Source organism: Perognathus longimembris, chromosome 2 (assembly GCF_023159225.1).
Source record: "Perognathus longimembris pacificus isolate PPM17 chromosome 2, ASM2315922v1, whole genome shotgun sequence".
In the NCBI taxonomy this organism is placed as follows: domain Eukaryota; kingdom Metazoa; phylum Chordata; class Mammalia; order Rodentia; family Heteromyidae; genus Perognathus; species Perognathus longimembris.
In genome coordinates this window covers 143,916,989-143,942,237 of record NC_063162.1, presented here as the reverse complement: position 1 = coordinate 143,942,237, position 25,249 = coordinate 143,916,989, and the positions used below count along the sequence as shown (strand labels likewise).

The 25,249-nt window shown below is 50.1% G+C and overlaps 1 protein-coding gene across 5 annotated transcripts in view; it reads left to right on the top strand.

Moving 5' to 3' along the window:
- Dennd2a (DENN domain containing 2A) overlaps positions 1-25,249 on the top strand; it is a 71,114-nt gene that overhangs the window by 30,896 nt on the left and 14,969 nt on the right. For 4 of the 5 annotated variants that reach the window (XR_007210134.1, XM_048340340.1, XM_048340338.1 and 1 more), the window contains 10 exons: positions 5,267-5,391; positions 5,847-5,968; positions 9,879-10,079; positions 11,943-12,036; positions 12,359-12,409; positions 13,806-13,993; positions 15,589-15,698; positions 16,700-16,769; positions 21,035-21,112; positions 22,745-22,885. Coding sequence is in view for 4 of the 5 variants with exons in the window: in XM_048340340.1 (XP_048196297.1) it covers positions 5,267-5,391; positions 5,847-5,968; positions 9,879-10,079; positions 11,943-12,036; positions 12,359-12,409; positions 13,806-13,993; positions 15,589-15,698; positions 16,700-16,769; positions 21,035-21,112; positions 22,745-22,885 (1,180 nt within the window). In the remaining variant the exon portion in view is untranslated. The remainder of the gene's footprint in view (positions 1-5,266; positions 5,392-5,846; positions 5,969-9,878; positions 10,080-11,942; positions 12,037-12,358; positions 12,410-13,805; positions 13,994-15,588; positions 15,699-16,699; positions 16,770-21,034; positions 21,113-22,744; positions 22,886-25,249) is intronic. The other variant, XM_048340339.1, reaches the window with a different exon arrangement.

The following is a 25,249-nucleotide window of genomic DNA, read 5'->3' as shown; positions in this document are numbered from 1 at the left end:
CATAAACAGAAAAAGCCGGAAGTGACGCTGTGGCTCACGTGTTAAGAGTGCTAGCCTTGAGCAAAAAGAAGCCAGGGACAGTGCTCAGGCCCCGAGTTCAAGCCCCAGGACTAGCAAAAAAACAAAAAAAAAGAGAGAGAGAGAGAGAGAAAGATGCAAAAAAAAAGAAAATACAGTATGTACTCTGAAAAGGATCTCTTTCCCACTTTGAAAGGCAGTCTCTTGTCCGTGTCTGTAATGTGCCGGTAGGTTTGATAACCCTCGTAACCGGATTTGGAGCAGATTTCTCGCAAGCTGCCCTGTCTGCTTCCTTTCCTCCTCTCCTCCAGCTCTTCCCGACTCGCCGCGCTCATCCTGAAGCTGCTCTTGCCCCACGCATCCCACCGCCTCTGTCTTTTTTTTTTTTTTTTTTTTTTTTGGCCAGTCCTGGGCCTTGGACTCAGGGCCTGAGCACTGTCCCTGGCTTCTTCCCGCTCAAGGCTAGCACTCTGCCACTTGAGCCACAGCGCCGCTTCTGGCCGTTTTCTGTATATGTGGTGCTGGGGAATCGAACCTAGGGCCTCGTGTATACGAGGCAGGCACTCTTGCCACTAGGCTATATCCCCAGCCCCCACCGCCTCTGTCTTGGTAAATCCCGCTGCCACTTCTCTGCCATTTTTTTTTCTTTTCTGGTGTTATTGGGGTTTGAATTTAGGGCCTCAGAGCTTACCAGGTGGGTGCTGTTCAAGCCTGAGCCATGCCCTCAGTCTTAGTTCTTTTACGGGGAGAGTCTTGTATGACTGCCCAGGACAGCCAAGAGTGTGACCTTCCTGTCTGCATCCTTCCACATAGTTGTGATTAGCGATGTGAACAACCATGTCTGGCTTATTTGTTCAGATGGGATCTCACTAACTTTTTTTTACCTTGGCTGGCCTTCGACTTTGGCTTCCAAAGTATCTGGGATTATAGGTATGAGCCACACACACAGCCTTCTCTGTCATTTTCGCAATTGCTCTCTCCTGGTATTTAAAAACAACTGTTGAAGCATTGTCTTTCCTTGTCCACTAGACCAGACGCTTCTGTCTCCATCTCCCTTGGCAAGTCCTACTGTGAGTGTGTGTGTGTGTGTGTGTGTGTGTGTGTGTGTGTGTGTGTGTGCACGTACTGGGGTTTGAACTCAGGGCCTGGGAGCTGTCCTGAACTTCTCTCTTGCTCAAGACTAGCACTTTACCATTTGAGCCACAGCTTCACTTGTGGATTTTTTTGCCCCCATAGTTTATTGGAGATTAAGAGTCTCATGGTCTTTCCTGTTCAGGTTGGCTTTGAACCACAATCCTCAGATGTCAACCTCCAAGTAGCTAGGATTACAGGCATGAGCCACCAAAGACCCAGCTAAGTCCTTCTCCTTTTAAAACTCAAGCCCAAATCTGATGAGCTACCATCTTAATCAGCCCTCCTGTTTCCAGTTCTAACTCCTTGCAAAGGCTCAGCAGCCTGACTCAGTGGTGACTTGTGTGTTCCGGGCGGGCCCTTCCTTGCCTTGAGGCGCATTGGTCCTTTCCAGTCTTACCTTTTTCCCTTAGCCACTATCGACTGGTCTCGATCTTCTAGCATTTTCTTTATAACCAGCTACAGTTACTTAGTTTCAGCCCCCAAATGGAATTTTTCTTGGCTAAGTTTGCATATGACTGCATCAGCTGTGTTTTAAGAATTTTGGCTTTAGATTTGGCATTTTGTTTAAAATACTACCATGAAGATGATTAGGGCAAGATGTTCACTTTATAAAAAAAAAATATATATATATATATAGTATGCTTTTTATTCTGATCCTGCCTCTTAAGGAAAAAATTAAAAGGCAGTGGGGCTCAGCCAGGACTCAGGGAAGCCACGCCCAGGCAGAAGGAAGATGATTATGGATGGAGGTTGGCAGGGCTTTCAGTTCCACAGATGGGCTGTGAGTCTTGGAGACATCATTCAGCTTCTTTTGGTCAGTGCCCCCAGCACTGTGTGGATTCACACCCTCAGTTATAGAAAATGTTAGTTTTATTTTTGTTTTTGCTTTTTCCCTTGATTTCTTTTTTGTGCTAAGCCTGGGGCTTGAACTCAGTGCCTGGGCACTGTACCTGAGCTTTTTTTTTTTTTTTCTTCTCAAGGCTGTTGTTCTACCACTTGAGCCATAGCTCTACTTCCAGCTTTTTGGTGGTTAATTAGAGATAAGAGTCTCACTGACTTTCCTGCCCAAGCTTTAAACTGTGATCCTCAGAGCAAAGCCTCCTGAGTAGCTGGGATTACAGGCATGAGCCTGGCCCAACACTTAAAAAAAAATAGGGCTGGGAATGTGACTTAGTGGTAGAGTGCTTACCTAGCATGAATGAAGCCCTAGGTTCAATTCCTCAATACCATATTAACAGAAAAGGCTGGAAGTGGCGCTATGTCTCCAGTGGTAGAGTGCTAGCCTTGAACCAAAGAAGCTCAAGGACAGTGCCCAGGCCCTGAGCTCAAGCCCCGGGACTGGCCAAAAAAAAAGTACACCTTAGTTGTACAAGGGAGGAGGAGTTATTATGACATTTTTGTGCATGTGTGCAATATACCCCAATCAATCTCACCCTATCACTCTCCCCTGTTCCACTACCTTCTTAAAGCAATGTCAGCGGGTTTAATTGTTGTATTTTATGGGGAGGCCATCACCCTCGTCCACCTCTTCTTAGCCCTTCCCCAACCGCTAGGGTCGCCACCATCTGAGCTGCTTTTACTTTCCTGTGCTTTTTTTTAGTGTATATTAATTGCACCTAGGGGTTTCACTGTGGTATTTCAGCCGTGCGTATATTGTGTTCTGCTCAAAATAACCTGTCGCCTTCTCTTCTCCTGTCCCAACGACCCTCTGTTGAGCAGCAGCTTTTGCTGAGGTGAGCTTCCTTATGTCATCTTTCTACATCATAGTTCACTGAATTTGGAAATTATTCACCCTCCATCTTTCTTTTTTCTTAGATACAGCCTTTTCCTTTTGTGCCAGTCCTGGGACTTGAACTCAGGGCCTGTGTACTGTCCCTTAGCTTTTTTGCTCAAGGCTTGTCCTCTACCACTTGAGCCATAGCTCCACTTCTGGCCTTTTGGTAGTTAATTGGCGACGAGAGTCTCATAGACATTCCTACCTAGGCTGGCTTCGAACTGTGATCCTCACATCTCAGCCTTTTTAGTGGCTAGGATTATAGGTGTGAGTACTGACTTGGTTGAGCCTTTTGGTCCTGAGGCCTTGGTGACTTTCTTTCCAGGCCTTCTCTACAGGATCCCTAACCTAACCTCAGTCCTCCTTGATCTCACTGCACTAGCTGGGCCTTTTCCCACGGTGTGTAATGTGTGCTGGTGACTCGCTGTCTTTCTCAAGAGCGGGATCCCTGCCGTCCCGCCTGATAGCCGAGCGTAGCACCGCCACACAGCTGTGTTCCACATAAAGCAGTTGCTGCATAGTTAATTCATGGTGCTGTTAACAGCCACCACTACTATTTCTTGTTCTTTTAGTGGGGGGTTGGATTGAGGGCTGCCTCTGGAGCCACACCCCTAGTCCTTTTACTATGTTTCATAGAGAAGCTTTCTCCCTTTTGTTCCTGGAGCCTTGGACCGCAATTTACTCACGCTCCCTCCATAGCGGGAGTTACACGCATATGCTACCATGCCCAACACTTTGGACAAACTTAGAAGAACATGGCTTTTTCTTTTTTCACACATCAGGACTTTCATCTTTGATAAAAGGGCCTGTAAAGAGGCCACCCAGATGTATTTTAATCCCAGAACCACTAGAAAGGCAGTGCGAGGACCCGGGGTGCGGATGAGGAGACAGACACTATGCATTTCTAGGTAGTCAGAGTGATTTACTGCCTAGCACATGTGAACAAAGGACTTGAGAAGAGCCGTGACTTCAAGCCACCGGAAAACTGTGACCATCTGGACCCCAGACCAGGAGGAGGAGGGAAAGGCCTGAGGGAGGCCCGGTGTGGGATGTGCCCTGTCCCAGGCAGACAAGCACATTCGCCCAGATTCCACCGAGCCAAGAGTTCTGTGCACATTCCTGACAGATCCGCTTGGAGATGGAGCGTGGGCCAGGGCTGGTGGGCCTCAGCCTGGAGGAAAGTTGTAGCTGCTTTGGAGAAGGGCCAGGAGAAAGGGAAGGAAAAGGCCGGAGAGGGGGACACAGAGGATACACGCTCCATTATAGGACCTCCCTCTGGAGTCCGCCATGTTCTCTGCTTCAGGAGAAGCAGAGGAACTTCTCAGGCTTAGGCTTGACACTGGTGGCGCACGCCTGGAACCCTAGCTACTCAGAGAGCTGCGATAGGAGGATTGCAGTTCAAAGCCAGCCAGGGCAGAAAAGCCCATGAGATTTTTATCTCCAGTGAATCACAAAAGGGCTGGAGGTAGATCTGTGGTTCAAGTGATTCAGTGGCAACCTTGCAAAAAGCTAAGGGGCACTGTGCCCAGGCCCTGAGTTCAAGCCTTAGTGCTGGCACACAAAGAAAGAAAAGGGAGGGGAGGGGAGGCGAAGGGGAGAAGGGGAGAGGGAGGGGAGAGGGGAGGGGAGGGAGGAGGGAGGAAACCACTAACTACCCCCCTCAGTCCTGAGATGGCAGCTCCCTGTTTCGCTTCTGTTTCTTGTTTTTATTTTCTAGAGATAGGTTTGTTTACAAAGTTGGGGTTATATTCTATAAATATACATTACCCTTTTCATTTAGCATGACGGTATACATTCTTGAAAGCAAAAGCCACAAATATTACACCAGGCATAGCAGTATGTGCCTCTAATCCTGATACTAGGGAGGCCGGATGATAGTGAGTTTGAGGCCAGCCTGAAATATAGAGGTAGATCTGGCCTCAAAATAACAAAACTTAAAAATAAGCCATGTTTTTATTGATGAATATTCATATCTTTTACAAAATTGACTTTATTTACTGGAGTGTGTGTGTGTGTGTGTGTGTGTGTGTGTGTGTGTGTGTGCGCGTGCTAGGACTTGAACTCAGGGCCTGGGTGCTCTCGCTCTCTCTCTTTCTCATTTCTCAAAGATGGCACTCTACCACTGTCAACTTTATTTTTGGTGGTTAATTGGAAATGAGAGTCTCACAGACTGGCTTTGAACCACAGTCCTCAGATCTCAGCCTCCTGAGTAGCCAGGATTACAGGCGTGAACCACCTGTAACAACCGGCTTCCTGAACTTTCACCTCAAAGAATCTATGTGCTCTGACCCACCCGAAATGGATTCAAGTTCTCTGTTGCTTCCCCTGTTGCCCACCCAGGAAGTCCTATGAGTTTGAAGACTTGCTACAGACGTCCTCCGAAAGCAGGGTGGACTGGTACGCCCAGACCAAGCTGGGGCTCACACGCACTTTCTCTGAGGAGAACGTCTATGAGGACATCCTAGGTAAGAGGTCCACATGCCTGCGTAGAAGCCCGGGCTGGTTTGGGATCATGATCCTCCGATCTCAGCCTCCTGACTAGCTAGGATTTCAGGCGTGAGCCACCTGCACCCAGCTTTGTCCTCCATTCCTTGCCTCCTGGTTCGCTCCATTCTCAGCAGCTATGGCAGGGCCGGCATGGGTCCCAGGACAACAGTCTTTCCCGAACCCCATCACTGAGGCCTGGATCTCCTCACAGGAGCCAAAGCCCAGGGACCAGAAGTGGGGTTCATTTGGTGTGCCTCCAAATAGGGAGACAGTTGCCCCAATGGAAATCATGGTCCGTTGCCAAGAGAAAGACCAGTGTCTAGCCAAACAGTAGACATCCTATTGGAACTAGCACAAAAGAGGCCAAGATGGCGGCCTCCAGTCCTGTGTAAGGAGACTTCCCAAGTCCCTTACCCCATGTCTGTGGCCACAGATCCACCAATGAAGGAGAACCCGTATGAAGACATTGAGCTACATGGCCGCTGCCTGGGCAAGAAGTGTGTCCTCACCTTCCCTGCGCCTCCCACCTCTTCCATCCCAGACACGCCTACCAAGGTAAGAGCCTCCAGGGACGGGGGGGGGGACTCAGAGGGGGGGCCTCCCCACTGCAGTGGACACCAGCCTCCTGATGCAGTTCATTCTCTACCTGACTGGTCTTCCCCTCTACTTTTCCTGCCCCCTGCCTGCTCAACCAAGCCTTCTAAAATACCATGGAGCTTTGGCCTTGTCTGTCCTCAAACCATCATCCTCCCAACCTCAGTCGCCCAAGTAGCTAAGAATACAGGTGTGAGCCCCGTGCTGGTGATGTACATCTAGAATCCTAGGGACTTTGGTGGATGAGATCCGAGGATCCCAGTTCAAAGCCAGCCTGTGGGGCTGGGGATATAGCCTAGTGGCAAGAGTGCCTGCCTCGGATACACGAGGCCCTAGGTTCGATTCCCCAGCACCACATATACAGAAAACGGCCAGAAGTGGCGCTGTGGCTCAAGTGGCAGAGTGCTAGCCTTGAGCAAACAGAAGCCAGGGACAGTGCTCAGGCCCTGAGTCCAAGGCCCAGGACTGGCCAAAAAAAAAAAAAAAAAGCCAGCCTGTGCAGGAAAGTCTGTGAGACTCTGTAACTCCAATTAAGCACCAAAAATCTGAAAGTGAAGCTGTGGCTTAAGTGGTAGAGCACCAACCTTTAGCAAACAAAGCAAGGGACAGAGCCCAGGCACTGAACGCAAGCCCTGATATTGGCACCCAAGAGAGAACAATAGATAGAGGGGTGGGAGAGACTGGGTACCAACCCAAGCCAAAATGCCTGGGTGTCCGCAAGGCTCGGCAGCACGGGACCCAGACCTGCCACAGGAGGCTTGGATAGTAGCCCCCTTTGTCCCCTTGTGGGAACAGTGCAGTGGCTTATGGGAAAGACTTGTGCTAGTGCCTCTGCTTCGAGAACAGTCCAACCCAGTCAGAGATGCTGCCACCCCAAGCCTGCCGCAGAGAGGTGGCTGTCCTGCAAGTGGGGGGGAAGGGGGGGCTCTGTGGCCGAGGCATCTGTGTGGTTGCCACTGACTCTTGCGGGCTGTCTGGGCCTCTGCGAGTTACTGTCCAGGCCCTGCGTTGGCAGGACAGCTCTGCTCTCCCACATCTGGGTGTCTGGTTGCGCTCGGGTTCCGGGGGACAGCTGCAGACTTCACCACTTCCTCCATTCGGCTCATCAAATATTCATTGAACATCTGCCACAGCTGGGCCGCAGCTGGGACCTTCCACGTAGCTGGAACAGGCTTTCTGTATCCACCTCCCCTGCCAGCCATCTTGGGGGGTTGATTTGTGTGGTGCGGGTGGGGGGGGGGCGAGTTGGACAGAATCTGCTCAGACGGGAGCAGGTAGGGGTGGCGGGCATGGATGCTGAGCTTGTGAACCGACTCTTCCGCTCCTGAGATGGAACCTATGTCCTCTCTCGCTACTCTCTCTCCACCATGACTCTATTACCCAGTCTGGCCCAGGGAATATGACAGGAGCTATGAGATAAAGGAAATGGGGCTGGTCTTAAATACTCTTTTGTTGTTGTTGTTTATACATTGACCCTATTCAGACAAGAAGAGTTGGTGAGCCAGGTGCTAGAGGCTTGTGTCTGTGATTCTAGCTACTCAGGGGGCTGAGATCTGAGAACTGTGGCTCAAAGCCAGCCCCGGCAGGGACATCCATAAGACTCTTCTCCAAGGAATCATGAAAAGCCGGAAGTGGCGCTGTAGTTCAAGCCGTAGACTAGCCTGAGAGAACAGGTTCAAGGACAGCGCCCGGCCCTACGCTCAAGCCCCAAGACCACGCACCTACGAAGACGAGTTAACTTCTTCCCTTTTTCTTTTTTTCTACTTTTATGCTAGTACTGGAGCTTGAACTCAGGGCCTCTTGCAGCTCACATCTTTTATGCTCAAGAGTGGTGCACTACTACTTGAGCCACGCCTCTATTTCTGGCTTTTAGCTGATTAACGGGGCATAAGAATCTGAAGGATCTGTCTGCCCAGGCTGGCATCAAACCACAGCTCTCAGATCTTGGCCTCTGAGCAGCAAGGATTATAAGCATGAGCCACTGGTGCCTGGCTCTCACGAGGTCTGTCTTGAAGTTCTCTCTCTGAGCCGTAAAGAGTCTGCTCGGATGGATTTGCTCTTTCTCAACGAGGTCTGACCTCAGGCTGTAATGTAGACCAAGTGGTAATTTGCTATCCCATAGCGCGCTTGCTCCTCCTGTTTTATCAAGGAGCCAAGAAATCCCACCCCTTCACGAACAATGCCTGGGTATGTGGCAGCTTCTTTGGGCGCTCTGGGACATGCCTGGAGCCCCGATCTCCAGCCTGAGACACGGGGCCAAGCAGCCCACAGACGGCTTGGCAGTCATCGGAAGTTGTGTGCCATGTTTTGATTCTGCCTCTTTTTTTTTTTTTCTTTCCTCTCACATCTTTTCATAAGTCAAATCTCCTTTAAGCAAACACTAGTGCAGTCTAAGTCTCTGATGAAAGCAAATGATTGCCGGTTGCCAGTGGTTTGGCAGGTTTCAATGTGGTGAAAAGAATTAGAGCATTTCCTTGTATTTCACTGCAGATGGAGTTAGGCTGCTGCTAGCTGGGCGCTGGTGGCTCACTCCTTATCATCCTAGCTACTCAGGAGGCTGAGATCTGAGGACTGCAGTTCAAAGCTAGACTGGGCAGCAGAGTCCGTGAGACTCGGATCTCCAGTTAACCACTAGAAAACCAGAAGTGATGCTGTGGAGCTGTGGCTTAAATGGTAGCACTCTAGCCTTGAGTCGAAGAGTTCGGAAACAGTGCCCAGGCCCAGAGTTCAAGCTCCAAAACTGACAAAAAAAAATTTTTTTTAAGTAACTAATGGATTGATGAAGTAAATGTATTCAAAACAAATCAAAGAAATTCAGGAGAAAATAAAAATAAATATCATACCTCTAAGTGGACATTAATGAACTACAAGGGAAGAGATTAATGAGTTCGCTTATACAAAAAATAATTTGTGGGGCTTGGAATATGGCCTAGTGGTAGAGTGCTTGCCTCGCATACATGAAGCCCTGGGTTCAATTCCTCAGCACCACATATATAGAAAAAGCCAGAAGTGGCGCTGTGGCTCAAGTGGTAGAGTGCTAGCCTTGAGCAAAAAGAAGCCAGGGACAGTGCTCAGGTCCTGAGTTCAAGCCCCAGGACTGGCAAAAAAAAAAAAAGAAAAAAATATATATACATACATATGTATATATACATACCTATGTGTGTATATATCGATACGTGTGTGTGTGTGTGTGTGTGTGTGTGTGTGTGTGTGTGTGTGTGTGTGTGTACTGAGTCCTGGTGACTCACGCCTGTAATCCTAGCTACTCAGGAGGCTGAGATTTGAGAATCACAGTTTGAAGCCAGCCCAGGCAGGAAAGTCTGTGAGGATCTCATCTTCAGTAAACTAGTCAAAAAGAGTCAGAAGTAGAGCTCTGGCTCAAGTGGTAGAGCGCTAGCCCTGAGCAAAAGAAGAAACCCAGGGACAGCGCCCAGGCCCCGAGTTCAACTCCAGAACTGCCATCAGAAAGAAAAAAGAAATAGGATTTTGAGGCGCCTGGAAGGATAGCAGCCGTTAACACGGGGAGCCAGCCCAGGGGCCCAGGCGGGCCTGGCGTCCTGTAACTCCCAGCAGCTGGGCCTTGGCTGTCAGGAAGCGTCGCCTCTAAAGCCAGGAGAGGGAGCGGGGTGGCTGGCCACCTGTCTGAAGAGAGACTGGCTTGGGTTTACATCATTTATCACACAAGCTTTCCACCATGGAAGAGGCAGTGTCTGTTGAGCTTAGAGGGGACAGATGCCGTGTACCCCAGGAGCCCGTACCCACCCTCTTCCATCCCCCTCACCCGGCCTCACCCTCTCAGGCCCGTGACCTCCTGCCCAGGCCCCCTTTGCCGGGACTTTTTCACTCTCCTGTTCTTCTCTTCCTCACATAGCAGACATTGTCCAAACCTACTTTTTTCCGGCAAAATTCCGAGAGGAGGAATTTCAAGCTCCTGGACACAAGGAAGCTGAGTCGGGATGGAACTGGGTCCCCTTCCAAAACCAGCCCCCCCTCCACGCCCAGCAGCCCCGACGACACCTTCTTTAACCTGGGAGACCCACAGAACGGCAGGAAGAAGAGGAAGATCCCCAAGGTAGCACTTGCAGCCGACCACGCCCCTTACCCCTCTGCAGCTGTCCTCCCCTCCCCTCCCCTCCCCTCCCCTGTGCCGCTCACGGGAGGCCAGCAGGCCGCCTCTGCTCCGTTGGTCCTGGGCCACCACGCCACCCGCAGCAGTCGCTCCCGCTTCTCACCGCTCCCGCTGCGCCTCGTGTGCCAGTGTGCGCAGTGCCCATCCGCAACGCGGCCAGTTCCTTCCCTCCTGTCCTCAGGCGGACCTCCCCCCGCCCCCACGTCACCCCTCTCCCGAGACCCACCAGTGCCCGCTGCACAGGCAGGTGCCGGCCTGGGCTCCACGCCGCACTTTCTGGAACACGCTTCCCGGCAAGGTCAAACGTGGCCAGTGGCTTAGCTGTCAGTCCTTCCGTGTGACCTTTTACTCACTTTGAGCCCTGCAGCGCCAGGGTTCGTTCTCTCTCTCTCTCTCTCTCTCTCTCTCTCTCTCTCTCTCTCTCTCTCTCCCTCTCCTTCTCTCTCTCTCTCTCTCTGTCTCTCTCTCTCTCTCTCTCTCTCTCTCTCTCTCTCTCTCTCTCGGCTATACTGGGTTTAGACTCAGGGCTTTGTGCTTGTTAGGACTTGAGTTACACTTCCAGTCCTTAACCTTTGGGCTTGAACTTAGGGCCTGGCCACTGTCCCTTGGCATTTTTTTTTTTTGCTCAAGGCTAGCGCTCTAGCACTGGAGCTACAGCTCCACTTCTGGCTTTTGGGTGATTGATTGGAGATAAAGAGCCTCACAGACTTTCCTGCTGGGCTGGCTTCACGCCACGGTCCTCAGCTCTCCGTCTTCTGTGTAGGTAGGATTACAGGTGTGAGCCACGAGGGCCTAGCTCACCCTGGTTATTTTTGAGATAGGCTCTCACTCTTGGCCCGGGTCTGCATGGACTGCGATCCTCCCATATACTTGCTGCCATGAACACTCAGGAGACTAAAATTCAAAGACACCCTGGGGAGAAAAGTCCAGGAGATCCCAGCAAAAAGCTAGACTGAGCCTGGGCGCTGGTGGCTCACCCCTGTAATCCTAGCTACTCAGGAGGCAGAGACCTTGAGCAGGAAAGTTCATGAGACTCTTATCGCTAGTTAAGTACCAAAAACCTATATATAAGTGGAGCTGTGGCTCAAGTGGCAAAATACTAGGCTGGAGTGAAAATGCTCAGCAGAGCACCAGGCCCTCTGTTAAAGCCCCAGAACCAACACGGAAGGGAGGGAGGGAGGGAGGGAGGGAGGGAGGGAGGGAGGGAGGGAGGGAAAAGCAAAGCAAAGCATTGCCTTTGAAGCATGTCTGCCTTCACGTAAGCAAGCAGCTTGGCTGGTCGGGAGACCCTGGGGCAGGTGCAATGGGCTCTGGCAGTGATGAAGGGTAGAAGAAGGCCTTCTGAGCTGTCACATGCCAGACCGACCCAGCACACCCGTCCTGTTCCTGTCCTGAGCACAGCAGCGCGGCTCTTGTGTCAGCCACGGCTACGCTGCCGCCACTCCAGTCCTGGCTCCCATCCACCCAGGGTGGCTCAGACATTCTCTGGAATGCTTTCTACAAAAGGGGCCCTGCTTGGGAACTCTCTTTTTTTTTTTTTTTTCTGTCTTTTCCTTTTCTGCTTCCTGAGCCGCAGTGACAGCAGTACCAGAGGGAGAGCCTGCGGGCTGCAGCCGGGCATGGTAGCATTTTTACACCCCAGCCGCTGCTCCGCAGCGAGGCAGAAGAGAGTGCATAGAAGATTCCCGAGCCAGTGAGCAGCGCCTCCTCTCGCCCCCTTCCCGGGATCTGCACCATCCTGGGAGAGAAGGGGCGTAGTGGGGACGGGCCTCTGACGTGGGCTTCTCTTCTGCTCTTGTCTAACAGCTGGTGTTGCGAATCAATGCCATCTATGAGGCCCGGAGAGGAAAGAAACGGGTGAAGAGGCTGTCCCAGTCCACGGAGAGCAACTCAGGAAAAGGTAGAAGCCCCGGGGGGGCTGCCACCCCTCCTCGCTCCAGCACCGGAGCACATCCTTTCTAGACAACATGGTCAAGGCCAGACGCTCAGGCTCTGTGGCCCCTTCAAGTCCTGCCCTGGCCTGCCCATGGTTTGGACTCGCAAAGGGCCGATGTCTTCCTGTAATATTTGATAAAGGAGCCATCTTGCCTAGATATCCATTCCACTGAACAGTTTGTCCATTACATTTAAACAGACGACAAAGTATCCCCTCTGAACTAGGGAGTTTGGATGCTTGCGCTGCAAGAACTCACATTTGCCTCTTCTTTGTCCTTTTGGCTTAGTGACAGATGAGAACAGTGAATCTGACAGCGACACGGAGGAGAAGCTGAAAGGTGAGGAGAGCGGTTGGCATCAAGGCGCATGCGGGGGACTCGATGGCCACACAGAGGCTCCCTCCTCCCGAGCGGGGGGGGGGGGCGGACACGGGGCCCAAAGGGCATGCAGGCCGGCCGACAGGAACGGTCTGTCACCCAGCCACACACGGCTGCAGAGGTCCAAGGAGGTTGTGAGCAGAGCCAGGCACCAGTGGCTCGCGCCTGTAATCCTTGCTCCGCAGGAGCTGAGAGCTGACCATCTCAGTTCAAAGCCGGTCTGGGCAGGTAAATCTGTGAGACTCCTATCTCCAATTGAAAACTAAAAAGTAGAGCTGCTGTTCAAATGGGAGAGCACTAGCCTTGAGCAAAAAAAGCTTATGGACAGTAGTACCTAGGCCCTGAGTTCAAGCCCCAGTACACACACACACACACACACACACACACACACACACACACACACACACACACACACACACACACACACACACACCTCTGACGGATTGCTGCAGTCACCCTGTTCCCACGCGTCTTGAGGCAGTCTCTTCAGTCCTCAAGATGTCCGTTTTCTCACCTATCCGATGAACTTGTTGGAATCACTGGCCCCTCTTGGGCCCAATGAACCTTCAACAGTTCCCATGTAAACTAGTGAGTTGGCTGTGATTTCTCAGACCTCGGAATTGTCTACTCAGGGACCCTTCCCCGTTGCTCCCTGGACCATCCCTAACATGAAGCCAGTCCATCTCCATTTGGGATGCCAGGGAGGTGAATCCGAGCTCCTCCCAGTTAGGTTAGCCAGGGCTGTGCCAGTAGAGTCCCAGGGATGTTTACCAAGCTCCACCCCCAAAGCTGTGCACTCTATGGGCTGGGGATATGGCCTAGTGGCAAAAGAGCTTGCCTCGTATACATGAAGTCCTGGATTTGATTCCCCAGGACCACATATATAGAAAACAGCCAGAAGTGGTGCTGTGGCTCAAGTGGCAGAGTGCTAGCCTTGAGCAAAAAGAAGCCAGAGATAGTGCTCAGGCCCTGAGTCCAAGGCCCAGGACTGGCAAAAAAAAAAAAAAAAAAAAATGCTGTGCGCTCTGGATTTTGTCACCTTGGTGGGGAGCCCTGGTCCCCGCCCCCAGACAGATGGAGGTGAGGCCTTAGCCAGTCTTTTGCCTGGAGGCCAGACCACAAATCCCTGGCTGGGTCCTGCCGCCCCAGGCACCCCTTCGCAAGCCTCAGGGGTGCTCTTCCCAGGAGTTGGGCAAGTTTGGCATGGTCCCAAGCAGAGAGTTCTCTAGTCATTTGTTAGCTGTGGAAATGCCCTGGGGACGAGAGAAGCCCTGGAGTGGGGATTATGTCACCGGGAACGGGCTGTGCAGTTCCACACCCGGGAGTCCTGTGTCAGCCCATCGCCGTGCCTCCCCAGCCCACAGCCAGCGCCTGGTGAACGTGAAGTCCCGCCTGAAGCAGGCCCCTCGGTACCCACCCCCTGACCGCGAGCTCATCGAGTACCAGGAGCGGGAGCTGTTCGAGTACTTCGTGGTGGTGTCTCTGCACAGGAAGCAGGCGGGGGCCGCCTATGTGCCCGAGCTCACCCAGCAGTTCCCCCTGAAGGTAAGGGGACCCCGGCTCCCGCTGACCGCCAGGGGCGTCATACACGAGAGGCGGGTTTTCCTGGTGGTGGTTGTTATTGTGCCAGTACTAGGGCTTGAACTCAGGGCCTCATCTCCTCACCTGGCTTTTCCTCACTGTACCACTTGAGACACACCTCTACCTCTGCCTTTTTGCTGGTTAATTGGAGATAAATGTCTCAGACTTTTCTGCCAAGGCTGGCTTCAAACCTTGATCTTCAAATCTCCGTCTCCTAACTAGCTAAGATTACAGGTGTGAGCCACCAGCTCCCATTTAAAGGCAGGTTTTTTTTTATGTGTGTGTTTTATGTTTTGTCAGTCATGGGCTTGACTTCAGGGCCTGGGTGCTGTCCCTGAGCTCTTTTGCTCAAGGCCAGCATTCTACCACTTTGAGCCTCCACTCCCCTTCCGGGGTTTTTTGGTGATTAATTGGAGATAAGAGTCTCTTGGGGATTTTTCTGCCCGAGCTGGCTTGGAACCACATCCTCAGATCTCATCCTCCTAGTAGTATGAGTTCCTAGGAATAATCCTAGGAGTAGCTAGGATTGCAGGCATGGGTTTAGGATTACAGGCACCTAGCTTTAGAGGCAGTTTTTTAAGACTGGAAACCATCAGATCAGTCTTTTCTGTTCCTCTGGATGCTCTCCTCATATTCCTCTTCACACGTAAAATAAGCAAATCCTAGACTCTCTATAAATAATCTCTAGACTGAACTTCAGTTCACCCAGGCTCTTAGCATGATTGATCTCGTCCAGGAAAGCTGAGATCTGAGAATCTTGGTTTAAAGCCAGCCCAGACAGACAAATCCTCAAGGAGCCAGAAGTGGAGGTGTGCCTCAAGCAATAGAGCACCAACCATGAGTGGGAAAGCTAAGTGAGAGCAAGAGGCCCCGAGTTCAAGTCCCATTCAGGAAGGAAGGGAAAGAGGGAGGGAGGGAGGGAGGGAGGGAGGGAGGGAAGAAGGAAGAGAAGAAGGAAGGAAGGAAGGAAATAAGGGGAAAGGAAGAAAAGGAAAGACATCAGGAATTTCAGTGATTTTCCTTCCACATCTAATGCTGACTGTGACAGCACACAGCAGGACATATTCCCTTTCTTGTTGAATAAGAATCTGAGTAAGAACCTAGGTCCCTTCTCGTCCCACACTCAGTGGCTCCGAGACTAGTGGAATTTCCCAGTGGAACATAATGTTCCCGTCTGTATTCATGGTGGATTTAAGATGTTGTTTGCCCGGACCCAGAGATGGGAAGACCTGCTGGGAACCTCATCGTCCAGATCCCAGGGCCTCCCTGGTGACTTTTCCTGACAGAAGGGAGAGTTATATTTCAGAACATTAAGCATAGAGAATATTGCCATGAAATAGTGTTGGGTTTGGTGGTGGTTTGGTTTGGTTTGGTTTTTTGGTCCTAAGACTGGTAGTCACACCTGCCCTGGGAGGAAAGGGTCCACAGACCAAACCCCAAATCTTCCCAAGGAGAAAGTCACAGCTATGGGAAGGGGAAAACATAATCTTGCCAAACTCTGCCTCACTATCTCATGCCAGGGTTTGTTCTCCAACCTTCTCTCGCCTTTTTCCCTCCAGCTGGAAAGGTCTTTCAAGTTCATGAGAGAGGCTGAGGACCAGCTGAAGGCTATTCCTCAGTTCTGTTTCCCAGACGCCAAGGACTGGAGTCCTGTCCAGCAGTTTACCAGGTACGGGCTGCCATCTCCCCTCCCCACACCCAAAGACAAAGGCACAGTGGCCAGAAGTGTGGCCTAGTGGTAGAGTGCTTGCCTAGTATGCTCAATGCCCTGGGTTCAATTCCTTGGTACCTCCTATACAGAAAAAACTGGAAGTGGCATTGCAGATCAAGTGGTTGAGTGCTAGCCTTGAGCAAAAAAAAAAAAAAAACACACACACAAAAAACCTCAAGGACAGTGCCCAGGCCCTGAGTTCAAGCCCCACAAATGACAAAAAAAAAAAAAGAAAGAAAGAAAGAAAGAAAGAAGACAAAGACACAATGAGATAGGGGATGGTAGTGGGTAGACCCCACAAATCAGCCCTTCCACCAACCAGTCATGATGAGCACCAGCCTAGTGTAGTTTAAAACTTCCCTGGGGAGGGGGGGGGCTGGGAATATGGCTTAGTGGCAAGAGTGCTTGCCTCCCATACATGAAGCCCTGGGTTCGATTCCTCAGTACCACATATATAGAAAAGGCCAGAAGTGGTGTTGTGGCTCAAGTGGTAGAGTGCTAGCCTTGAGCAAAAAGAAGCCAGGGACAGTGCTCAGGCCCTGAGTCCAAGGCCCAGGATTGGCAAAAAAAAAAAAAAAAAAAAAAACAGACAAACTTCCCTGGTTAGGCAGATTTATGAGGCCTGCCACTCGGTCTGGGCATGTGTATTTCATAAACTTCTGTAAGGTAGTTCTTAGTCTGGGAAAGGTTAGGGAAACGTTGCCCATCATCCATCCTCACCTAGTGCTCCTGAAATACTGGGCTCAGTTTGAATTTTCTGCTTAAGCACATGTCTTCCGATGCTGGCATGCCTATGACCCCACGTTGAATCGGCCCTTGACAGACCTCTGTAGGCCTTGTGCTCTTGGGAACACCAGGTCCTGCAAATGTGCCCCAGCAGTGCTTAGGGACACTGGCAGTAGGGATGGGCCTTTAGATTGGCCTAGCTTTGTAATGCCTTTGTGTTTTCCCAACCACAGTGAAACATTCTCATTTGTCTTAACTGGAGAAGATGGGAGCCGACGATTTGGATATTGCCGAAGACTGCTGGTTAGTACTGTCTGCTTTTCCGTCAGTCAGAGCTCGGTGAAGAGCAAAACCTGGCTTCCTGTTCTTTTGAGACCATGTGGCACAAAAAACAAAATAGCCAGTGTAACAGATTAATTAATGTAGTTAAAAATGCAAAGGAGCGGGCTGGGGATATAGCCTAGTGGCAAGAGTGCCTGCCTCGGATACACGAGGCCCTAGGTTCGATTCCCCAGCACCATATATACAGAAAACGGCCAGAAGCGGCGCTGTGGCTCAAGTGGCAGAGTGCTAGCCTTGAGCGGGAAGAAGCCAGGGACAGTGCTCAGGCCCTGAGTCCAAGGCCCAGGACTGGCCAAAAAAAAAAAAAAAAATGCAAAGGAGCAGGGCACTGGTGGCTCACACCTATAATCCTAGCTACTCAGGAGGATGAGATCTGAGGATCACAGTACAAAACCAGCCTGGGCAGGAAAGTTCTTGAGACTCTTATCTCCAGTTAACCACCAGAAAACCAGAAGTGGCACTGTGGCTCAAAATAGTAGAGCACTAGCCTTGAGCAAAAAAGCTCAGGGGTAGCACCGAAGCCCTAAGTTCAAGCCCCATGATTTTTAAAAAAAAGGAAAGGTGCCATGGGTCTGGGAATGTGGCTTAGTGGTAGAGTGCTCGCCTAGCATACATGAAGCCCTGGGTTCAATTCCTCAGCACCCCATAAACAGAAAAGGCTGGACATGGTGCTGTTGTTCAAGTGGTAGAGTGCTAGCCTTGAGCAAAGGAAGCTCAGGGACAGTGCTCAAGCCCTGAGTTCAAGCCCCAGAACTGTCAAAAAAAAAAGAAAGCGGGCAGGGGGAGGGGAGGGAGGGAGAAAGGAAGAAAGAAAGAGAGAAAAGTATCAGGCACTGGTGGCTTGTGTCTATGATCCTAGCTACTCAAGAGGCTGAGATGTGAGTATCATGGTTTGAAACCAGCCCAGGGAGAGAAGTCCGTGAGACTCTTACCTACAATTAACCACCAAAAAGCTGGACATGGAGCTGTGCCTTAAGTGATAGAGTGCTACCCTTGAGCAAAAAGACCACATGGACAGTGCCCAAGCTGAGTTCAAGCTCCAGGACCAGCATGCATGCACGCACGTGCACACATATATCTACACATATATGCAAATATATGTTTGTGGATATATATAGGTATATACCTGTATAACATGTATATATACAAATAAAGTCAGGCATGGCAGTGTATCTCTATAATTTTAGCCACTTGGGAGGCTGAAGCCAGAAGATCAGCAGTTTGAGGCCAGCATAAGCAATATAGTGAAGCCTCACCTCAAAGAAAAGCAAAAACAAAGCCAGGCACTGGTGGCTCATGCCTGTCATCCTAGCTACTCAGGAGGCTGAGATCTGAGGATCATGGTTCAGAGCCAGCCCAGGCAGGAAAGTCCATGAGACTTACCTCCAGTTACTCACCAAAATGGCAGGTGATGGGAGAAAAGCAGCTCTGAATGCTAGAATTCATAGCACAGTGGCTGTTGCTTCTGCAAGGAGGGAAGAATTGTCTCCTATGTGTTGGTGTCCACAAAGGTTCTTGTTTAGGTTCTGTTCTGACCTCATCCTGCGTGCTCTCCACTGATCACATTAGCCATCCACTGTCAGCTCGGCAGACATCTGGTTCTCCAGGACTCCATGTTATTTAGTGTCCTACAGCAACCCACATCCTAAGTCTCCCTGCTAACTAGCCATCTTCCCCTTGGATGTCCCTTAGTGTGTCAAATGAAAATGACATCTGAGGTCTTTTATTGTGTGTGCTGGTCCTGGGGCTTGAACTCTGGGCCTGGGCGCTGTCCCTGAATTCTCTTCAGCTCAAGGTTAGAGCTCTATCACTTTGAGCCACAGCGCCACTACCAGTTTTCTGGTGGTTAACTAGAGATAAGAGTCTCACGGACTTTCCTGCCTGGGCTGGCTTTGAACTGTGATCCTCAGATCTCAGCCTCCTGAGTAGCTAGGATTACAGGCCTGAGTCACCGGTGCTGGCTCCCTGGGCTTTTTGTGCTCAAAACTAGTGCTCTACTACTTGAGCCACAGCTCCACTTCTAGCTTTTTGATGGCTAATTGGAAATAAGAGTTTCATGTACTTTCTTGCCTGAACTGGCTTTGAACCATGATCACATAGCCCTCTGGGGTCATTTTGACTGCAGACTTAACCTTCACATTTGGTCATTATCTTACTGAAATTAAAACCATCTGAAAAATGTCATTAAAGAGACTTACATTTTCCTTTTCCACTGTTTAGATAAAGAAATAAAACAAATTGATTTCATTTTGAGGCTCAGAAAGCTACAATGTGTTAAAGGGGATAGTAGGATAGAGAGCAGATAATGACTGTGGCAGGAATAATGCATTCATAATAAGAATTTTGCTCTTGGAGTTGGAGGTGTGGCTCATTTGGTAGAGCGCCAGCCAATTAGTGGAAGTATTAGGTACTGTGTTAAAGTCTCAGTCTTAGACATAAAAAAATAATAATAACAAGTTTTCTCTTGAGAAAATGTTCACTATCTATGGTATCAGAAAACTTGGAAATAAAATTGAAAAACACTTTTAATTGCTAAGCAGATCTTGATTGATTGGAGACAACATTTAGTTACTCAGGTTGCTAATGAGAAAAGACAATTCAAGAGCCTTGTTTGGAACAATCAGCATTAAAAGTCAAAAATTTAAGCTGGGCACTTGTGGCTCATGCCTGTAATCCTAGCTCACTTGAGGTCTGAGGACTCAAGTTTGAAGCCAGCCCAGGCTGAAAAGTCCATACGACTCTGATTTCCAACTAACCAGTAAAAAGCCAGAAGTAGAGATATGGCTCAGGTTGTAGAGTGTCAACCTTGAGCAAAAAAAATCCAAGCAAAATCCAAGGTGCTGGGATCAAGCCCCTAGTATTGGCACCAAAAATAAATAAATAATGGGCTGGGGATATAGCCTAGTGGCAAGAGTGCCTGCCTCAGATACACGAGGCCCTAGGTTCGATTCCCCAGCACCACATATACAGAAAACGGCCAGAAGCGGCGCTGTGGCTCAAGTGGCAGAGTGCTAGCCTTGAGCGGGAAGAAGCCAGGGACAGTGCTCAGGCCCTGAGTCCAAGGCCCAGGATTGGCCAAAAAATAAATAAATAAATAAATAAATAAATAAAAATAAAAGAGAAATGTATTTCAAGGAAATCATCATGCTAAATCCTTCTAGAACATGGTTTGTAGTGCTTGAACACAGGCTTGGCCACTGCCCCTGAGTCCTTTTTTTTTTTTTTTCCTTTCTCAAGGCTGATGCTCTTCCACTTGGAGTCACAATGCCTCTTCCAGTTTTCCAGTGGTTAATTAGAGATAAGAGTCTTTAGGACTTTCTTGGCCTAGTTGGCTTCAAACTACAATCCTCAGATCTCAGCCTCCTGAATAGCTAAGATTACAGGTGTGAGCCACCAGCGCCCAGCTAGAACTTGTATTTTCAGCCCCAGTCATTGGCAGATCTTTCGAGATAGCAAATCTTTTTGTACTGAGAGTTTGAATTATGGAAATAAACTAGAAAACATGGGGAACCTATTAATACTATTTTTAATGCATGTGCTAATACTACGGCTTGAACTCAGAGCTCTCATTCAGCTTTTTATTTTTTTACTCCTAACTGACTACCACTTGGGCCATACCTCCAGTCAGCATTTTACTGGTTACTTGAAGATATAGATGAAGACTTTTCTGCTCAGGCTGGCTTTGACCCAGTATACTTTCAAGTTAGTATATTTCCAAGTAACTTGAGAGTATTGAGAATGATTTTGGTTTTGGTGTGAAGATTAGTTCAAAAGTAAGGTTCCAGAAAGACTGTTAGCGTGATTTCTCATTTGGAATTATCATTATAATAAGCATTTGGTCTCAGAATAGCTCCTTAAGAGAACCTACGGTAACGTGGGCTAATCAGCCAATGGCACACTTATGTGTATAAATGCCTTCATTTGAGCCCTTCAGGAGAAGATATATGTACTTTACAACTACAAAATGAGTATTTCTAAGTATTTACCATATTAGTTTTGAAAAGCTATGGTGTATGGAAATATCTGTTGGGTTATAGACTCTCAAAAGCATTTGGAATTAAGTATGGTACATGGCTGTAATCCCAGAACTCAGTGGTCAGCGCTGGAAGATTGAGAATTCAAGGCCAGCCTGGGCTACCTGTTGAAATCCTGTCTGAAAAGAAAAGCCTGCTGGCTCTTGGCTTTGCTGAGTCTGTGTTCACCTTGTACTGTTTCTCTCCCAAAAGCCTGGGGGCAAAGGAAAGCGCCTCCCGGAAGTGTACTGCATCGTGAGCCGGCTGGGTTGCTTCAGCCTCTTTTCAAAGGTGAGAATTTGGCCCTGGGGGGGAAGGGAGGAAGGAAAGAAAGGGAGTGTCCCCCAGGCAGAAAAGTCTCCCAGACTCTTTTCTCTAATTGGCCAGCAAAAATGCCAGAAATGGTGCGGTGACTTAAATGATAGAACACCAGCCTTGAGCAAAAAACTAAAGAACAGAGCTCGGGCCCTGAGTTCAAGCCCCAGTGCCATTAAAGAAAAAGTCCTAGGTGGGTATCCGTAGCTCATGCCTATATAATCCTAGCTACTCAGGAGTCTCAGATGTGAGGATCACAGTTCAAAGCCAGCCTGGGCAGGAAAGTCCATGAGACTCACGACTCCAATGAACCAGGAAAAAAACGCAGAAGTGGATCTATGGCTCAAGTGGTTGAGCACCAGCTTTGAATGAAAAAAGCTCAGGGACAGCACCAGGGCCCTGAGTAGATCCCCCACATCTACTGTGCATGAAGAGAAATCAGCCCTTCACAAGAACCCCAGGGGAAAAAAAAATATCTACCTCCTGTCGACTGTCCCCACTTCAGTGGTAATCATCTAGCACTGGCTGGCCGTTTCCAAGGTCTGCTGAGGTGCGTGTCGCTGCTCAGGCCAGTGTTTGGCGTGGGGTTTGATGGGAGGGGCCTGTAGGCTGGGGGCTGCAGGTTTGCTGGGAGAATGCCTACAGTGAGGCAGCCGGTGGGGGGAGGTGGCCAGCTTTCTGACCAAGGCTGTATTTGAGAAGCTTCGTGTAACTGACAGAGACCCCACTGCAGGTTGTTCAGAACCAGAGCCCCAGCCCCGATCCCTGAAATTCCTCCTGTGGGACCAGGATGGCCAAAATGGCAAATGGTACTGTAGAACAGAAGAGCAGCTCTCCATTCTAGGCATCCCTTATTGGCAGTGAGCTGGCACATGCGCGTTCCCTCATTGCACAACAGAGGCCCACGAGGGCAAACCCACGTGTGAAAGTTAGGCCTACACCCACAACTGCCCCGCCACCACGTTCTCTTCCTCTGGTCTTCGCCTCATGGCTTCCCTGAGCAGGCTTTGTTTTGCTCCTCATTTCCTCTGCAGTTCTTCTTACATTCTTTTTCCCTTCTTTTTATGCCAAGAGTGGGGCTTGAACTCCAGACCTCTTGCATGCTCAGCTTTTTCACTCCAGGCTGGCACTCCCCCACGCGAGCCATGCCTTTACTTCCAAAACTTTTTGCGGATTAATTGGAGATGAGAGTCTCGTGGATTTGTCTGTTCAGGCTGGCTACAAACGACGATCTTCACATCTCCTCCCCCCCTCCCCGCCCCCCACAAGTAGCTAGAATTATAGATAGGAGCCACCAGTGTCTGGCTTCTCTTTACTTCTCCTCATATTCTTTTTCGTTTTCTGGTATGAGATATAGATGATGTAAAATTTATCGTTTTTAACTAGCTTAGAGGCACGAAGCGCGTTCACAGCTGAATATCACAGTTACCCCTCTGCAGAAGGCTTCTAACCGCCACACCGGAACCCTTTACCCACTAGACACGCGCACTGGCGGCCACCCACCCACCTTCCGCCTCCATGGATTTCACGACTGGAGGAATGGCCTGGAAGGCAGGAGGTGCACCGCTTGCCCTCTGCTCAGCCCAGCTCCTTGTGTGACCCTTGCAGATCTTGGATGAGGTGGAAAAGAGACGAGGCATCTCTCCCGCCCTGGTGCAGCCCCTCATGCGGAGTGTCATGGAAGCGCCTTTCCCCGCCCTGGGCAAAACCATCCTTGTGAAGAACTTCTTACCAGGCTCGGGGACTGAGGTAAGCCTTCCTCTCCTCCTTCCCCAGGGAGCCAGGTCCCAGCAGGCTGACCCTCTACCACGTAACATCTGGCAACTGGAGATAAGAGTCTCATGGAGCCAGGCGCCGGTGGCTCACACCCGTAACCCTAGCTACCCAGGAGGCTCACATCCGTGGGTCACGGTTTGAAGCCAGCCTAGGCAGGGAAGTCCATGAGACTCTTGTCTCCAATTAACCACCAGAAAACCAAAAGTGGAGCTGTGGCCCAAGGTGGTAGAGTGCTAGCCTTGAGCAAAAGAGCTCAGGGACAGCGCTGAGGCCCTGAGTTCAAGCCCCACAGCTGGCCAAAAGAAAAGAATCCCATAGACTTTCCTGCTCAGGCTGGCTTTGAACCGCAATCCTTTGACATAGTCCTCTGAACAGCTCTCATTACAGGCGTGAGCTACAGGACCCAGCCAACCTTAGTTAATCTTAATGGCCCATAGTCTTTCCTAAATCTTAGTCTTAGGGGCTAGGAATATGGCCTAGTGGCAAGAGTGCTTGCCCCGCATACATGAAGCCCTGGGTTCAATTCCCCAGCACCACATATATAGAAAAGGGCCAGAGGTGGCACTGTGGCTCAAGTGGCAGAGTGCTAGCCTTGAGCAAAAAGAAGCCAGGGACAGTGCTCAGGCCCTGAGTCCAAGGCCCAGGACTGGCCCAAAAAAATAAATAAATAAATAAATAAAAATCTTACTCTTACTTAAACCAATTTGTATTTTGGCCTGCATCACCTCTATGATTGTGTAATATAAAATGGATGCTTTTCCGGGAAGACTAGCTCAGGTAGCAAGCATGACTTGGACTTTGAAGCGTGTCCCTTCCTTGCCCAGGCTGGGAATGGATGTAGGAGTTGTTCTTGTCCTTCCTGTTCCCTGTCTGTTGCCCCGTGACCATCAGAGGACTGACCCCACTCAGAGCCCTGAGCAGGAGACTAAGCAGAGATGAGGAAGGTTCTGGGACCTTCCGCTGGGGACTGGAAACCACCTTATTACAGATGTGGTGGCTTAGCTGTGAGGAGGGGCAAGTGGCTAGCAGTGAGTGCACTCAGAGCCAGGCAAGTGCCATGCTGGAAATAAAAATCTAGTCTTTGCTTACCTCACCAGCAAGGTGCAAAACATACACACATCAATCCCAGCTAGTAAGGAAATGAAGGGGGGCTGGGGATATGGCCTAGTGGCAAGAGAGCTTGCCTCGTATACATGAGGCCCTGGGTTCAATTCCCCAGCACCAATATACAGAAAACAGCCAGAAGGGGCGCTGTGGCTCAAGTGGTAGAGTGCTAGCCTTGAGCAAAAAGAAGCCAGGGACAGTGCTCAGGCCCTGAGTTCAAGGCCCAGGACTGGCCAAAAACAAAAAACAAAAAACAAGCTGGGTAGAGTGGTGCACAACTATAATCCCAATTACTTGGGAGGCAGAGGTAGAAAGATCACAGTCATAACACCAGCCTGGGCAACAAGCATGAGACCCTATGTGAAAAACAGAGCTAAAGCAAAAGGGCAGGGTACATGGTTCAAGTGGTAGAGCACTTAGCAAACATAAGGCCCAAGTTGAAACTCCAGTCTGAATTTGAGATTGATTTAGGGACATTTCAGCAAGTCCAGAATAAGAAGACGTGTACACACTGAACATAAAAGCTGAAAAGATACGTCATCAAAAATAATGCAAACCTGGGTGCCAGTGGCTCACACTTGTAATCTTAGCTACTTAGGAGGCTGAGATCTGAGGATTGGTGTTTGAAGCCAGCCCAGGAAGGAAAATTTATAACACTTATCTCCAATTAATCATCCACAAACCAGAAGTGGAGCTGTGGCTCAAGTGGTAGAGCACGAGCCTTGGACACAAAAAAGTTCAGGGATAGCGTACAGGTCCTGAGTTCAAGCCCCAGGAGCAGCACACACACACACAAAGGAAGGACAGGAGGGAGAGAGGGAGGGAGGGAGAGAAGGAGAAAGAGAGAGAGGGGAAGTGATTAGAATGAGGTTGGAGGCTGGGTTTCTAGAGGAAGCACGGTGGAAGTGCTGCTGGGTCTGCTGCTCCCTAGGAGATAGACCCTTTCATCGAAGAAATGTCCCCGGCGGGTCCGGGCCCCCTCGCCGGCCCCAGCCACCTGCGTTGGGTCTGCCTGCCGCCCTCTTCCCTTCCTTCCAGCCAGATGTCCTCCATCCGGTCTGAGGCCTTTGCTTCCCTCCAGACACGCCCACTTCCCAGCCTCCTGGAAGCTTCTGCTCCCATTCCCTGTGCCCTCTGTCTTCTTTCCTTCCTCTCCCCCACCCCCTAGTGGGGTCACATGACCCCTGCTGAGGGCCTCAGAACCCCAGGCACTGTGCCACCTGGGACAGGCCT